The sequence below is a fragment of the Canis lupus genome, chromosome 15 (genome assembly GCF_048164855.1).
Source record: "Canis lupus baileyi chromosome 15, mCanLup2.hap1, whole genome shotgun sequence".
NCBI lineage: Eukaryota > Metazoa > Chordata > Mammalia > Carnivora > Canidae > Canis > Canis lupus.
Genome location: NC_132852.1, coordinates 55327833 through 55344739, shown reverse-complemented (window position 1 = coordinate 55344739; position 16907 = coordinate 55327833). Strand labels below are relative to the sequence as shown.

At 43.4% G+C, this 16907-nt stretch overlaps 1 protein-coding gene across 1 annotated transcript; it reads right to left on the bottom strand.

The window, feature by feature from the left end:
• Window positions 1–8147: 8147 nt before the first annotated feature.
• LOC140605283 (taste receptor type 2 member 40-like) lies at window positions 8148–9196 on the bottom strand. The gene has a single exon (XM_072777532.1). It carries the CDS (start codon window positions 9102–9104, stop codon window positions 8148–8150), a length of 957 nt encoding a protein of 318 aa, XP_072633633.1. The 5' UTR covers window positions 9105–9196.
• Window positions 9197–16907: the final 7711 nt, after the last annotated feature.

Here is a 16907-nt window from a genome sequence, read left to right as displayed (position 1 = left end):
TCCTCTCACTCTGCCTTTCCTCTCTGCTCATACTCTCTTTCTGTGTCTCAAATGGATAAATAAAATCCTTAAAAAAAAAAAAAAAACAGAAAAGGAAGATAGTACTTGAAGTCTGAATATAACTTCAGTTATTTGAGTGGTGCTCAGGTGACAAACTGCTCCAGTTTGCCCAAGACAGGGTTTTCTGAGATGTAGGATTTTGGGTTTTAAAACCTCAGTGGTTGGTCACCTTAGTGGTAGCAACAAATAGAGTGTGGAAATTGTGAGTGAGTTCTTTGTTTAATTAAAGTACTTGATGGTAAGGAAACAGGATAAAGACCAGGCAGCTGAACAGATACAGAAGCCAGGGGTGGAGAGTTTTTAAACAGGTGGTAGTCTGTGTTGCCCCGGGCCATAGAGGACCCAAGAGAGTGGAGACTCAGGCTGTAGAGTTGGATGTTGTGGATGACCTCTTCAGATGAGGACTTGCCAGATATATTCTTCAGTTACTCAGCCTTTGAAAACCAAATTCAAAGCTTACATCACATACAATTAACCAGTGCCAAAAATGTAATTGCATTAATACTTTCAGATGTTAGAATACAGATTTAGAAATTAGAGTAACTCATGAAAAGGTAAACTGCAAAGGCAAAGGCATTTTATCATTTAATAATTTGACTAGTTCATAAAAAGATTAAAGCAATCCCCTGAAGTATTTAATTTTTATATTATATATTTTCCTATATTAAAATAAATTTCACATGAGGCTGAATAATCAAAATACAAATATAAAACATAAACAAATAGAAAACTTATATACTCCAGAGCAAGTAATTTTAACCTAATAGCTAATCTTATTTAACTGATTAATTGAGTCTATTTGGCATTGGCTATGCTGCAGTGTGAATGAAGTCCTTGGCTAAGGATTTTAGGGACTAGAAAGATCCAATATGATTGGGGTGTCTTTATTTGTCAGAAGGCTGCATCCAACAGCACAGAGATCCCAGGCTGTATAGTCTCTCGGGTTTGCAGTTTGGACTTTGGGTTTATTCACCAAAGTTGGGTAGGAGCATTGCCCTGCTCAGACACACCTCAGCCAGAGACCCGAAAAGTTATATGGCCTTTCCTTTCTTGTACCTCAGTCACTCTATGGCCAGAGCTTACCTTTGACATAATCTACTCCTGTTGATATCTCCAACACTCCATAAGTACGGAGAAAATGCATGCTTCCCCCAATTCTCCTCCCTGATGCCACTGCCTGTCAGGACCTGCTCAGGTGGGGTGGGGAATCCAGGATCCATGCACTATGAGGGCAGGCAGTTGGGGGTAGCCCAAGGGAAGCGGGGGGGGTGGGGTGGGTGGAAATAGGAGTGAAGTCATGTTTCCTCCTATTTCCAACCCCAGCAAAAGACACAAAATCCAGCTCCTCTTCCCTGCCTCCGTAGAGTCCTCCAGGTAGATTTGCAATTGTTCCTTGGGGAGCAGGTGGTGGCTGGGAGGAGGTGGAGAGTGGTTGCAGGGCTCTGTATTTTTTTTTAATTCATGAGAGATAGAGGGGGTGGAGGGCAGAGACACAGGCAGAGGAAGAAGCAGGCTCCATGCAAGGAGCCTGACGTGGGACTCGATCCCAGGTCTCCAGGATCACACCCCGGGCTGAAAGTGGTGCTAAACCGCTGAGCCACCTGGGCTGCCCATGGGCCCTGTATTAAACACAACCACAACCTCCAAGGGGGCTAGACTGAGTCTTTCAAGGCATTTTTCTGGGCCTTTGAGTCCAAAGGCAAACAATTTTTTCTCTGTGCATTCATGAATAGAATGTGAATGTCAGGTCCTATTCCATTGAGAAGTAAGATGAACAAGAAACCAGACTAGGATCCTATGAGGTCTCCAGTCTTCAAAGAATCAAATTGCCACCCCCTCCCTGCTAAGCATTCTGTCGCTGTTGTTCCCAGCTGCACTCAGGGCCACCAGCCATAATTTATTATTCAGCATCTGGTTTGAATAAAACACAGATTTATCTATTAGTCTCTGAGGGCTCTAGGCAGGGGATGCAAACAGCAGCTTTCCTTAAGGAGGACTGGACGTGTTGGGACTCTTTTCTCTTTTGCATCCTCTGGTCGTGGTGATTTCTATAGATTCTCAGTGGAATATTCTCTCAGTCCTGATCTTTCCTAACTGGTCCAGGGAAACTGAGAGGGAAGAGTTCTGTCCTGAGTTCCCCTTTTTCTATCCCAGAAAGAAATAAAGCAGAACAAGTTTTAATTTTTTTTTTAAGTTTTAATTTTTTAAAAAAAGATTTATTTGAGAGAGAGAGAGAGAGAGTGCAGGGAGAGGGAGAGAGAGGCCCTAGCCAACTCCAAGCTGAGCATGGAGCCTGACATGGGGTCCGATCTTAAGACCCCAAGATCATGAACTGAACTGAAACCAAGAGTCGGAGGCTTAAGGAACTATGCCACTCTGGAGCCCCAACAATTTCATTTTATTTTAAAATTTATTACATGTATATTATATATTATATGTATTATATATATTTATATATATAGGTTCCATGCCCAGCACAGGCCCCAACATAGGGCTTGAACTCATGACCCTGAGATCAAGACCTGAACTGAAATCAAGAATTGGCCACTTAACCGACTGATCCACTCAGGTTCTCCCATTTAATTTTCTTTTTGGAAAAATTTTAACTAACTGAACATTTGTGGTTTGAGGTATGTTCCTGACCCCATGGTACATGGACCTCCACTATTTTATTTCCCACTGTGTAATTAAATGAATTGTTCTTTTCCCTTCTGAGCCCTTGGAGATCGACAGTTTAGCTGTATTAACCTTTGAATGCTCAGCATCTCCTTCAGTGAGCAGCCCTCTCAATACACTTTCATTGAATGAATAAACACGCTCACCTTCTTACGGTGGCTTGTAGTTAGTTACACATGTATGTATTATTTCCTTTGAACCTCAGAACAGCCCTGTGAAGTGGATATTATGAGCATCACTGTTTTCCAGATGGGGAAACTGAGGCCAAACCAGAGTTGGTGACTTTCCAAAGATCACCTAAGAGTGAGGACTTGAATCTAGATTTTTGACACGAAAGTCTAGGTTCTTCCCTATGTGCCACACTAACTCTAGACATTTCCCATCATCGGCTAAAAAAACAACCAAAAGGACACAAAGATATCAACATTGCCTTGCTGGGTCAGCACCACCCAGGGACCCTCAGCCTGTGTCCAGTCTCACAGTGGGAGTCTGTAGGAGAGTGATCATTTCAGAGCTAGAGACATAGCCCTCCAAATGCTCCTGAGGACCCTGTAGGAATCTGTTTAATGATTTTTACTCCTTGTTACTGACTGAGTAGCTTCACGGTGGTATCTTTGGGGCCCTGTGTCTGTCCTTAACAGCATGGTTGTGGTAGGAGAGAGAGATTAGAGCACTCATTTTTTGTTTCTCACACACACACAAAAAAATCAAATAAAAGGGTTATGGTGTAGAGATCACCAAGGGGTGGACCAAAGCTGGAGGAATTAAAAGTGGCAGAGATATTTGGAAAGTTGTCATGTTCAAATCATGGCAAAATTATCATGCCAAGTGTCTCTGGTTTAGGTAGCTGGGGTTTGGTGGTGGTTTTTGGTGCCCCCTTGGTCTGGAGAAAGTACCAAGGATGGGATTGTCGACTGTGGCTTGGAGGTCAAATCTGACTCACCACTGCCTGTTTTTGTAGAGCCCACATGCTAAGGTGGCTTTTCACATGTTTAAATGGTTGAAAAAAAATCAAAAGATATTTCATGATGTGTGAAAATGATATGAAATTGACATTTCCATGTCTGTAAATAAAATTTTATTAGAGCTCAGCCACGCCTGTTCATGTACATGTTGTTTTCTGGTGGCTCCTGTGCTTACAACAGAAGAGTTGAGGACTTGTGACAGGGACTGCATGTGGCCCAAGAGCTTAAAATATTTATTGTGTATGGCTCTTGACAGAAAGTTTGCTGGCCCCTGACCTAGTGCCCTACCTTGTTCAAAATCACCAGGGGGTTCAGCCCTGGAATACTAGATGTCTTTCTGATGTTGCCAGAAGGATCTGTGAGAGCCAAAAACTTCAGGGCACCCTGGCCTCCCCTCCTTTGCCCTCCTTCCCCTCTCTCCCACCCCACACCTCTTGGGATAATGAGCTGCTATGGATTGGACTAGGTTTTGCTTCTCTAAAAAAGCCAAACCCTCTGTGCACCTCTAGTCCAGTCCTGGGCCTTTTCACATCTGGCCTGCTCTGAATAGCCTCATTCTATACTCCTGGCCTCTCAGCCTTACATCCCTTCCCTTTAGAACGTTAACAACTATCATTTGCTGAGAGCTTACACTGTGTTTTAATCTTACTCATTTCTTACAGGGATCGATAATCCTAGGAGAGAGGTACTATTAATACTATTCCCATTTTACAGATACAGAAACTGAAGTTCAGAAAGGAACAACAACCTGCAAACACTAGGAAGTAGCAGAGCCCAGACCCAAACTGAAGTCATTGTGACTCCAGGAACTGTGTGGTGAGAAGGGAGGCCAGCTGCCTGAGGTAAGATTTTCCCAGCAATGATCCACCTTGGAATTCTTTCCTCAGGTCAGGTTCTCTGCTGCTGCCACAATCGAACCCAACCCAAACCCAAGGTATCGTTGATTCTTTGTCTTTTCAAATGTCTGCAAAACCACTTTGCTCTTATTTTCTCCTGACAAAACTGAGAGAGGATAGAACATTTATAAAACACTTTTGCTAAAAAAAAAATTTAGGAAATTTGCTTAAAAAAAATAATAATAAGGAAAACCAAATGAGAGACAAATAAGAAACTATAAAAAATCCGGTCCCACCTCAGTGAGGCTGGTTGACTGGCAGGCTTTGCAGACACGGAACACCTGTGCTGTCTGGTAGTCTGAATTGTGAAGGCCCCACCAAGGAATGTTCCTCTAGAAAGCTCTTGGAAGACCTTCTGTTGCTTGCAGGGATCGCCCCCAAGGGCCAAGCAGGAGCTGTAAGTAGAGTGCTTCTCCCAGTGGAGCCTGGCCAAGCACTTGGCACTTTCACACCTTCCCTTTCCAGATCTTCTGCTCTGGCCTTCCATCCCACACCTCTTGTGCTGCCCCAGCCTGCCCCTTCTGGGCCACATCCCAGGCTCTAAAATGCTTCTGTCCTGCTTCCACCAATAGAAGTTTCTAACCACATAACATGTTACCTCACCTCAAAGGACATGGAGATGAGCATTTTCCTCTGACTTTTGCCTCTGCTCTCCATGGCAACCTGTTCCTGATCTAGCAAAGGGATCCAGAGAGGTCCCCCAGCCTTCCAACACTAAGGACAGGCACCCTGGCTCATTTATCCTTACTCCTTCTCCTGCAAACCAAACTTTCTGAGCATGCAAGGAATTTCTGTTCCTCCCACCTCTCCCCTAAGGAGTCCACTTCTGTCCAGAGGCAAAAGGGAGACAGGAGTGAAATGGGGCTCTCAGTGTTTCTTCCTTTCAGTTCTGCCATGATTGCTCCCAATTTCCCCCTTCATTTCTGCTCCCCTCTCCCAATTGAAGACATGTCCTTGATTGAGTGTGTAGTTCCTTTTCCCTAATCCAATAGATGTTTGTGCCCTAGCAGCCCAGAGTAAAGAATGTGTAAGAGAAAAATACGAGAGAATTCCTGCTGAGTCCACTCCCAGAAAAGCAGGAACCACAGTGGAATTAGCAGACACTGACGGGTTAAGAGGCAAAGATCGTGTGGTATGGTGGGACAATTTTGTGCTTCTCAAATCCCAGCTGTTAGGTTGGCCCTGGCTTCTACTCTAGTTTTCCTTCACTAGGACTCAACCAGGTTTGAGACACCTCGACCTGTACTGGGCCTTCCACACTGGAGACCCATGACAACTGAAGTGCCCCTGCTGCTCCATGTGGTGGATGAATGTCCAGAGTGACTTTGTGGGTAAAGGAACCCATCACACCATAACTTTCAAACCTCTCCCAGGGTATAGGGGTATCATGTAGGGTTTGCAAAGCAGATCCTTTAGGACTTCTGATTTCTGTCTAAGGCCAACCAATTTGAAGATAGAGTGTTCTGGCCCATTATGGAATTTAGGTGGGTTGTACAGAAAGAAAGAAAAAGAAGGAGAGAAGGATGGAAGGATGGAAGGAAGGAAGGAAGGAAGGAAGGAAGGAAGGAAGGAAGGAAGGAAGGAGGCAAGGTGGGAGAACTGGAGGGAACTTTATCTGTTTGAAGGTAGGGCAACTACAGTATGGACATCACCATCCTCAAAGCTCTTGTTAGCTCTTGGCTGCTTTTGGCTTTTGCAAACAACAACATAATATTTCTTCATAATAAGCATGGGGAGGGATTATATGGTTTGTTATCTTGGCATTGTTCATAAAAATCATATGGTGGCTCTGAATCAATTTTCTTTTTTTCTCTGTTTTTCAGTGGTAGGTATGCATGTATTGGGGAAAAGTATATTTCTTTATTCTTTAGGAGCTGGAATGACACTTCAGAATCTGGTTTATCTTATCATAATAACCAAACCAGCCTTAAATGGTCAGAGAAATAAATGTCAGTTAGGAAAACTGTGGAAAATGTGTATTTTCATGAATATTTTCCCTTCTAGTTTGAATAAATCCTGTGCTGTTGGAACTATACAGAGATGTATGTGAGAGAGAGTGTGTGTGTGTGTGTGTGTGTGTGCATGTAATTTTTTGCTGTTCACAGATGTAAGGGATTTTCTCAGAAAAATGTGCTTGAGAGTCCAGATGCTCAGCATTTTAGTCTTTGTTACTTATCTTACATTTTCATTTGGCAGCCCTGATGCCTCAGTAGTCTTCTTTTCACATTTTCCTCGGTAATTCTGATTTTAAAAACACCAAATACAAGAAACCCCCAAATTCCTAACTTTCTGGTTCTAAGATATCTAGGAGTGGGGTGTGTTATTTTGGGTATAGCCCTTTGAGGCAATGCCGATGCCGTCATTCTGAAGAGTGACAGTAAAGTGTGATGTTTTCCTTCTCGAATGTTTACTTACCCTCCTCCTCCCCGCCCCGCCCTCCTGGGGGGCACCTAGCAATGACGACGACAGAAACAGACGCCCTTGCATTGCCACAGACTTAGGAGCACATCAACATAGACATTCCTTTACTCTGGACTCTATTTTCTTTCTGTGGCTGCACACACCACTCTTGCCCTCAGCCCTTGTCTCTTTTACCATTTGGAAAAATAAAGCATTCAGTTGACCATCTACTTATCCCACTCACCACCCTGTATTTCATGTTTCTCTCCAGAGAGTGTCCTGCGATTGTTGGTCTTTACAAACTCCCGCACTGTTTTCCTCACCTTCTCTGGAAACCTCTGCAATCTGAATGCCACCTGTCACTCTAATAGTATACGTGGCCTCCATTCTTGAAACCTCTGTGGCATCTGATAATTCTGATCAGCCTTTCTTTCTGGAATCCCTTTTCCCTGTAGATATTACCATTTCTTTCTTTCTTAAGGATTTTATTTATTTATTAATAAGAGAGACAGAGAGAGAAAGAGACAGAGGCAGAGGGAGAAGCAGGCTCCATGCAGGGAGCCCGATGTGGGACTTGATCCCGGGTCTCCAGGATCACACTCTGGGCTGAAGGCTGACGCTCAACTGCCGAGCCACTCAGGCATCCCAGTATTCCCATTTCCTTTCTGCCTCTTGACTGCATACTATGCTTGTCACTAGCCCTCCTGTTTTTTCACTGTGGGCTAGTAGGGTGCCTTAAGTAGGGTGGCCATGTCATTTTTCATCCAGACCAAGGTATGCTTGAGAAGTAAAGGATGCTGAGTGACAAGAGGCACAGACTGAAATCATCCTAGGCAAACAGAGATATCTGGCCATCCTCTCCTTCAGGCTCAGGGGAGGAGGATGCAGGGTGGAGCACAGGGTACGAGATGAATCAGCATAGATCCAAAAGCTTTCACAAATCAATCTTAGTGTGGCTTAGCTACTTTTGCTTAGAATCTCATGTTAAAAAGTAAGCATCCTGTTTGAGAAGTGTCCGGTTACCTGAGGAGAAGTATCAGAGCATGATTCAGGCAGAAAAGATGGATGAGGAGAGAAGTCTAAGTGGAGAAAGGCAGAACTGGTTGAACCAGTCATGTGGTACTCTGGGTTCCAGTCACAGAGTCTGCTCTTACAGGTGAAGAGGAACATGGTGCTGAAACCTCTTCCAGGCTCTTCTCAGCCCAGGGTTACCCAAGATCAGTAGCACTGAGTGGCTAGCTGGGTAGGCGGCCATGACAATTTTGCACAAAATATTCCAGGAGCTGTTGATGTCGAAGATGTTGGACATGGAAAGAAATAGAGCAACTGCATTGAAAATGTAGAGAATGAGAAAGTAGCTGGTCGCTCTGATGGCCCCAAAGTGAGCCTCCATGCTGGGGTCCCTGCAGCCAGTGGCATTGCTTTCCATGTGTAGTGTGTGTCTCTTGAGAGAGATGATCAGCAGGGTGGCCGAAAGGATGAACATGATCAGAGGAATGAAGATCCCCAGGTTATAGAGAAGAACCAGGTTGACCACATTGGTCTCAGAGAAGTACTTCTTCTCGGTGGTATTGGAGGAACGGATAGGGATGGAACTGTTTACGTACACATGGAAGATATCTGTAGAGAAAGGAAAGCTGAAGCATAAGGAGATGAACAGTGACAGTCCCAGAAGCCGAGGCATCAGCTCCGTGATTTTCCTCTTCATCATGAAGAACACATGGTGAGCCAAGTTTGTGATTCTCAGACAATAGAAGATGTTGAGCCAGGCAGCAAGCCAGAGGTTGAAATAGTTCAGGAAAATGACAGTGACTTTGAAGACTATAAACACTGTGCTTTGGTTGTAAGTGACCCGGAATAGTAGACTGTAAATATTCTCCAGCATCATCCAGATCTGCAGTAAGAGCCTGGAAAAGCTGAGCATCAGCAGAATGCAGTCAGTGACCGGGAGCCTTTTGCCTCTGGCCCACTTGGCCCCATGGATGATTGTGATGAAGCCATTCCCAACGATGCCAGTGAGGCACTCTATTCCGGGGACCACCAAGGTGAGGACGATTTTAAACCTGGACATGTCTCTATCCGTGGCATCTGTGCTCACTGTGGCCATTCTCTTTGTCCCTGACTTTCAGGTTTCCACGCCAAGGACCAGTACTTGCTCTGTAGCCTTCTGACCCTCACTCAATGTTATTGTAAATACCGCCCCCACCCCCGTTAATGTTTATTTCATTTTTCTTCATTTGCTTGCCACACGACCACAAGTCAGAGGCTTGAAATGCAAATGATGAAAGGATCTTGTTACTGGCTGTCTCCATTTTTCATAAAGACCCATTTGCCTCTGGCTTGCAGGAGCCTCTTGGGAAAAAATTGAGAGCGGTTCCTACCACAGTATCTTTCTACCTTAACCTTAAACCCATACTCACCTGATGGACAAGAGTCCCAGGTTAGGGATTGTACTGTCTCCATACCTTTGTACTCATCTCACAAGACCTGTTACCTGCTCAGTTGTCTTTAAAAATAGCTCCTTTGATCTGCCTTCTCCTGCTTCCTTTCTTTTCTCCCTTATTTGTGGAGAAATGTTTTTATGTTTAGCATGTTCATGAATAAAATTCCCATCAGCTTGTATCCGAACATTTTTTACTTAGAATCAAGTTTCCTCCACAAAGGTCAGGTATTACAATGTTCTGAAGCACAGAAGAGCCAACATTTGATGCCATTTGGGTTAATTAAGACAAGAGAAACTGCCTTGTGACAGTTTCATTATTTGTGTGTGTATCACCAGTTATAATTTACTGATATGCTCATCAGTGTTTGAACTCTGAAATAGGTAGAATTAGGCCAGGAAAGCGACAGTCTGAACACAGTGCTGAATTTGGGACATGTGACCAAACACTGTTAACTTGAAATTTAATTCCCTACTTCTTCATCCTGACTGTGAAACAGAGTGAACTCTGGCACTTTCAAACAATGTGTGGATGCCGGAGACTCATTCCTGATCTAAGAATCTGAGTAAGTCAGAATCACGAGATAGGGTCCAGCCAGGCATGTTGTGTTTTTAAAAAGCTAAAAGTTCATATTGCTCATAGCCAGATGGAGAACCAAAATCTTAGCTAGAGGCTAATGAGTCTTGGGCCAAATCTGAACTGTGGTTGTATTTTATCTTGTATAGCCTAACCCTGGACAGCACTAGCCTACCAGTGCTTAATACTTTTTATTGGTCAACATTTAAATTTAGGAGATTGCATATATAAACAAAAATCCTGTCCTTGCAAAATGAGAGGATCGGGCAATATTGGGGCTGCATGGTCAATTGGTTGATGTGGAACAGTGGCTGTGCATTTAAAACAGAGTATGTGTGCACTTTGCAGTTTGTTACAGTATCTACCAACTCCTAGTGTTTTCTTTACCCTTGAGGCTTCGTGCTGGTGCGATGGCCCTGTTATAACTTAAAAAAAAATTATTTATTTGAGAGAGAGAAGGAGAGCAAGAGAGCATGTGTGAGTGAGAGGGAGTGGCAGAGGGAGAGAGAGAGAGAGAGAGAGAGAGAGAGAGAGAATCTCAAGCAGATTCCCCTCTGAGTGCAGAGCCCAAAGCAGGGCTCAAACTCACGACCCTGAGGATGAGGATCTGAGTGGAAATCAAGAGTCAGACACTTTACTGACCAAGCCACCCCAGCACCCCTGCCTTGTTATAACTTTTATATTAGAAGTGCAGAGATGATGAAAATGCATTTCCCTACTCCCAAATTAATTTAATTCAAATTAAAGTCAGATTTATTTTTATTATAAAATTGCCTTTTATTATTAAATCATATTGGTGTAAAAATAGCACCAGAAAAGGCGATATATTGAAAAATTATGAAAACATTGTTTAGAGAAATTAAAGCTCATGTCAACACAAAGACTTGTACAAGAGTGTTCATAGCAGCTTTACTCAACAATGGCCAGAAATAAACAATAAGATTACTTGACAAGTTCTACACATCCGGTAAGAACCAACTTCAGTTACTTCTACAAATAAAGAGTGATAATGGGATCCCTGGGTGGCGCAGCGGTTTGGCGCCTGCCTTTGGCCCAGGGCGCGATCCCGGAAACCCGGGATCGAATCCCACATCAGGCTCCCAGTGCATGGAGACTGCTTCTCCCTCTGCCTATGTCTCTGCCTCTCTCTCTCTCTCTGTGTGACTATCATAAATAAATTTTAAAAAAAAAGAGTGATATTGGGATGCCAGAGTGGTTCATTTGGCTAAGCATTGGACTATTGATTTCAGCTCAAGTCATAATCTCAGGGTTGTGAGATCAAGCCCAGCATTGGCCTCTGTGCTCAGTGGGGAGTCTGCTTGGGATTCTCTCCTTCTCTCTTCTTCTGCCCCTACCCTAGCTCTTGTTCTCTCTATATATAATAAAGAAATAAATCTTAAACAAATAATAGAGTGTAGTGTTTATCGTCAGTTTTCACTGATTCCAGTGCACCAAACTCATCTTTTTGTGTGTTTTGTTTCAATTTACATAAGTTCGTGATAAATATCTCCCTAAATTCCTTGCACATAATTGATTTCTGCTGTTCTGGTACCTTCTTCTATTGGAGTTCGTTCACGTTTTTCTCTGATCTTAATAGGACAGAGCAGTGGGGGCTGGTGAACAGGTGCCATATTAATAGGGATGTGGGGCCAATTCATTTTTTAGGCTGTAATCGTTTCTCATTTGGGGAGCTAGAATGGAATCTCCTTTATTTTAGGAAAACTCTCATGGGAGAACCAAAGACCAAAGGTTTCATATTTTTGGCTATTGGGTTCAAAAGGTTTGGTACAGGTGTTGGATAGGTCCGTTTTGGAAGAATATGTGATAAGGGGAACCATTTCCTCTCACTTCTCTCTCAAGCACTGCCATGTAGACTAGGAAGGTTTCCTAGTTGGGGAGGGATGAGAAGTGCAGGGAAGAGTTGGAGAAGGTGAGTATCTTTGTGAAAGGGATCCCATATCCTGCCTTGCATGGGGCATACCACAGGGCTGCATGGGGTAGCAGAGGCAGAGGGGCTGCAGGATTGCTCCTGAGTCTCCCAAAGTACACTTGAGACAGCCGCTAAGCCTTCCTTGGGTTCACACAAAGGGTTTAGAAATTTGCTGAGGGGGTGGGGTTAGTGAATTCCAAAGGTGTGTAGTGGTTAGCCAGGAGGCTTTGCAAGCTTGGGTTTGGATGAAGCCGATGCAAGAGGAATGGCCATGGAAGAGGCTCCCCACCCCTCACCTCCCACGAAGTCTATTTGATGCCCACAGAACATAGATGTCACCTCCTGGAAGACAGGAAGGAGAAATCCTCAGAAAATCTTGTAATCAGATTGTTTAAACCTAGTATGACCGAGAAAACACTGAAGTATGATTGGTTTATAAAGTGGTGTGAACTCACTGAGCAGGATAAACACAACCAAGATTCTTTCCTTAAATCATAGTTTCCAGCTCTGTACTGCTGACACTCCTTTCCCATCCTGAAGTGACATCTTGGGCAGATTTAATCTTTTCTAGTTTTTTTTGGTTACTAATATTTAATCCAGTTCGGTTTCATGTGTGGGTTAAACCTTTACCATCTTCCTTTTCCCCAAGCACAGTTTGAGCTGAGACCCTATCTGCTTGGGTCGGAGGGGGACCTGATGGGTCTGGGACACCTGTCTCTTCTTCCAGGGTGCTGCTGTGGGAGAAGGGACAGATTTTTTTTTTATCTCTTTATTTTACTGGCTGCTGCAGTAAATGTGTCCTCTTGTGGTTGCTGCTGCTGCCCTGACACCTTCGGGCCATATGTGGCTCTGGAGCCCAGGCATCAAGTACTGGCTGTCTCCTGAGGAGCACGTGGGAGCTCTAGAGGGCTCTGCAGCAGTACTGGAGTCAGTTCTTACAAGTTCCAGTCACCCTTCCCTCCTGTTTTGTTGAGTCTAGGCATAGATGGCGGGCTGCCACTAGTTACAGTAGAGCTGGCATCGTCACTTCTTGGTAAGGCTGGTGAGTCAGTATTTAGCCCCTGTTGTTGGCTGCTTGCTTTAGATCTATCCTTCTCAACCTTGTGCATATACCAGAATTGCCTGCATTCACATTGCAGGGCTTTAAAAAACATCTGTACCCATGTCCCTTCCTCAAAGAGCCCCAGTATTGTTCTGGAGAAAAGCTAAGCAATGGCATGTCCAAAGCTCCCCATTGCAATTGCAGTGGCAGCAGGGCAAGGGGTGCTTACCCGCCTGGTTTATGGTATGGGCTCCAAGGCCAATTCTGGGACAATAGGAACCCTGCCACTCAACGTCCTCATTGGAAGTGACTGAATGACTTCCTGGACAAGACTGAGGTCATGTTCTTCCACCAGGTGGAGGGGGTGAGATCCAGGGGCTGAATTACAGGGAACAGTTATAATGTTTTACAAAACTGGGTTTTTGCCTTGTGAGAGTCACTTCTACTGGATGGTGTTAGAAAAGCAAATATTTCTCACATCTCTATGACAAGGAGGAAAAAGAACATAGATGTAGAGAGTCATAGGTTTCCAGTTTATAAACTGTAGACCTCTCCTATGTGCTTATTTGGCAAAGGATGTAATGTATGAAAACAGCCATTATGAAACCAACCAGAAATTTCACCAAAGAAGACATATACATGGCCAACAAGCACATGAGGAAATGCTTCGCATCACTGGCCATCAGGGAAATACAAATCAAAACTACAATGAGATCCCACCTCACACCAGTGAGAATGGTGAACACTAACAAGACAGGAAACCACAAACGTTGGAGAGGATGTGGAGAAAGGGGGACCCTCTTCACTGTTGATGGGAATGTGAACTGGTGCAGCCACTCTGGTAAACTGTGTGGAGGTTCCTCAAAGAGTCAAAAATAGATCTGCCCTAGGACCCAGCAATTGCACTGCTGGGGATTTACCCCAAAGATACAGATACAGTGAAACGCTAGGACACCTGCACCCCAGTGTTTATAGCAGCAATGTCCACAATAGCCAAACTGTGGAAGAAGCCTTGGTGTCCTTCGACAGATGAATGGATGAAGAAGCTGTGGTCTATGTATACAATGGGATATTACTCAGCCATCAGAAAGGACAAATACCCACCACTTTGATGCAGATGGAACTGGAGGGTATTATGCTGAGTGAAGTAAGTCAATTGGAGATGGACAATCATCATATGGTTTAACTCATATGGGGAATATAAAAAATAGTGAAAAGGATTATAAGGGAACAGAGGGAAAATGAGTGAGAAAAATTAGGATGACTAAACATGAGAGACTTCTAACTCTGGGAAACAAACAAAGGGTAGTGGAAGGGGAGGCAGGCAAGGGGATGGGGTGACTGGGTGACGGGCAGTGAGTAGGGCACTTGATGGGATGAGCACTGGGTGTTATATGTTGGCAAATCAAACTTCAATAAAAAAAAAAAAGAAAAAACAGAAACCAACCACCATAAGAACAAAGACCAGGGATGTGGGAGACATGTGACCAAATCCTAATGAACTGCAAAGAGAACAGAAAAGTCAACAAGATTTGTTTGGATTGTTAATAGAATAAGCAGTTCTGTATTTAAGTGAAAAATCCACCCAGGACATGACATTCTTCACATATTGCAAGTTGTAAAAAAGTGTCTATTGAATGTGGTGGAAATGTGGGTCCTGAAACAAGATAGAAGCACGTGCAAATATAAGTGTAACCAGAGACACTGTTGCTCAATGCACTAGAAATGTGGCAAGGAAATTAAAAGGAAAATTGTGTGAAGGAAGTCTTAAACATTGTGACATTTGCTTTTGCAGCTGATGAGGGTACATATTTAGTAATACTTAGATGTAATAATTAGCTCTATTTATTCGCTGTGGGTTTGAGAATTTTTATATGACTGAAAATATTTTAGACAGTGTGCCCATGACAGGCACAACACAAGGAAGTAATTAAGAAATTCATTTTTGTAACAGAGGAAACTTTCAAACAACTTCATTTGGATGATGTTCCTGGGATAGATGGGGTGCTAATACTGGACTTGCAGTAAAATTTAAGTTCCCTTTGGCAAGTCATGCAAGGACACAACTTCACCTCTACTCATTTGCACTTTTCAGCAGGAACTGCTTTCTTCTGGAAGTTATAAATGGACCCATCATGGACACAGCTCACCACCTGTAAGCTGCATCTCCCCTGGGGCTTGGGCCACGGAGCGTGGCAGGCACCATTGGATGAGTGGGACACAAAGCACAGCGGTCTGCTCACTGCACATAGGTGGGGAGGCTCAGCCAGCGCTGAAGCTAAGGAGAGGTGTACAGCTGTTGAAATGAGCTCATGCCTCATCACTTGGGAAAGAAAATCTCTGCTTATGCTAAGCAGCAAAGATTGTTATCACATAATTGGCCTTTTGGGTTGGCAAACACTTTGAATGCCCTGCAAAGGCATTCACCTTAGCTATGAAACACTATGGAGAAAGGTATCTGGCCTAGTGTTATTTGGTCCTCTTTTCTGCGCTAGAATTAGTTCTAGAACTGTAACTGATGGTCTGAGCCCCTGGTGGAAATTCTGTTAGGCCAAACGCTGACTTTACCAAGTGGCTTATTGATTCCAGCTCTGTGAAGGTGACCTCCCCCTGCCCAGTGCCCCTTCATGTCTTCATACCTACAGTGTGGAAGGTAATCTGCAGTGTGATACAAGGGTGAATATTGAGCACGGTGGCACCCAAACTCCTGCAACTGTCAGAACAATTGTGCAATGATTGTTAAAAATCTTTGAAAATGCCTACATTTGTGAACACCTCTTCTCAATTATTAAAGTAAAACTAAGTATCACTTCCTAGTCAAGGCTACCAGTCAAGGCTGAATTCTGTGTTCTTGTTGAACTTGGTACAAGATTTAGCAGTGACAGGCTAAAGAAAAAAAAAAATCACTGATTTCTTGTTCCAAAACAGAAGTCAACAAGTTGTGAAAGAAAATGGTAAAATGGTCAGAGTAAAATATTTCTATTTTATCTGTCCTCCCCTCAATTTTGAATCTAAGTTACAATTGTCAATATCATACGAGCATGTGTTACATGGTATGGTTGTCATCATAGTTCAGAAAAATAAAGTTTGATTATGCTCCTGGCACTTGGTTTTTGTTTTTCTTACCTCTTCCATGATCACCCATACTTTTCTGTCCCTGGCTTCTTTAGAGCCTGGAGTTTTCAGTGACCTCTTTAATGCGTGTCTTGTGTGGGCAGTTAATGTGTGGGCTCTAAAGTTTAGCTGACAGGTTTCACCTAAGGTTAGGAGCCTGGGAATCCTTGGAAAATAGGGCAATTACTGAATTTGTCCACTAGTGGGCGGGCATGCACTTTCTTTCTAAATAAGAGCTTCTGGAAAACCTTTGACAACCTTTTCTATTTTAGGCAGTTGGCTAAGAGTTTTACCTACCCACTTTTAGGGAGACCTCTGAATCTTTATACTCAGGGTCAGAGTTATAGTCATGGACAGACAGTTTTCATGAGGAAACCTATATTATCTCTTAATAAAGCCTCTGCTTTTGTTAATATTTATTTTTTATTTTTTATTTTTTTAATAATAAATTTATTTTTTATTGGTGTTCAATTTGCCAACATACAGAATAACACCCAGTGCTCATCCCGTCAAGTGCCCCCCTCAGTGCCCACCACGCAGTCACACCCCCCCACTCCCCGCACCTCCCCTTCCACCACCCCTCGTTCACTTCCCAGAGTTAGGAGTCTTCATGTTCTGTCTCCCTTTCTGATATTTCCTACCCATTTCTTCTTCCTTCTCCTCTATTCCCTTTCACTATTATTTATTATTTTTAAAAGGTAAACTGCAAATAAAAACCATATCCCCCCCCCAAAAAAAAACCATATCCTTTAAATAGACAAACTTTAGTTGACAACAGAACCTGTTTCTAAGGATGCCAGAACATCT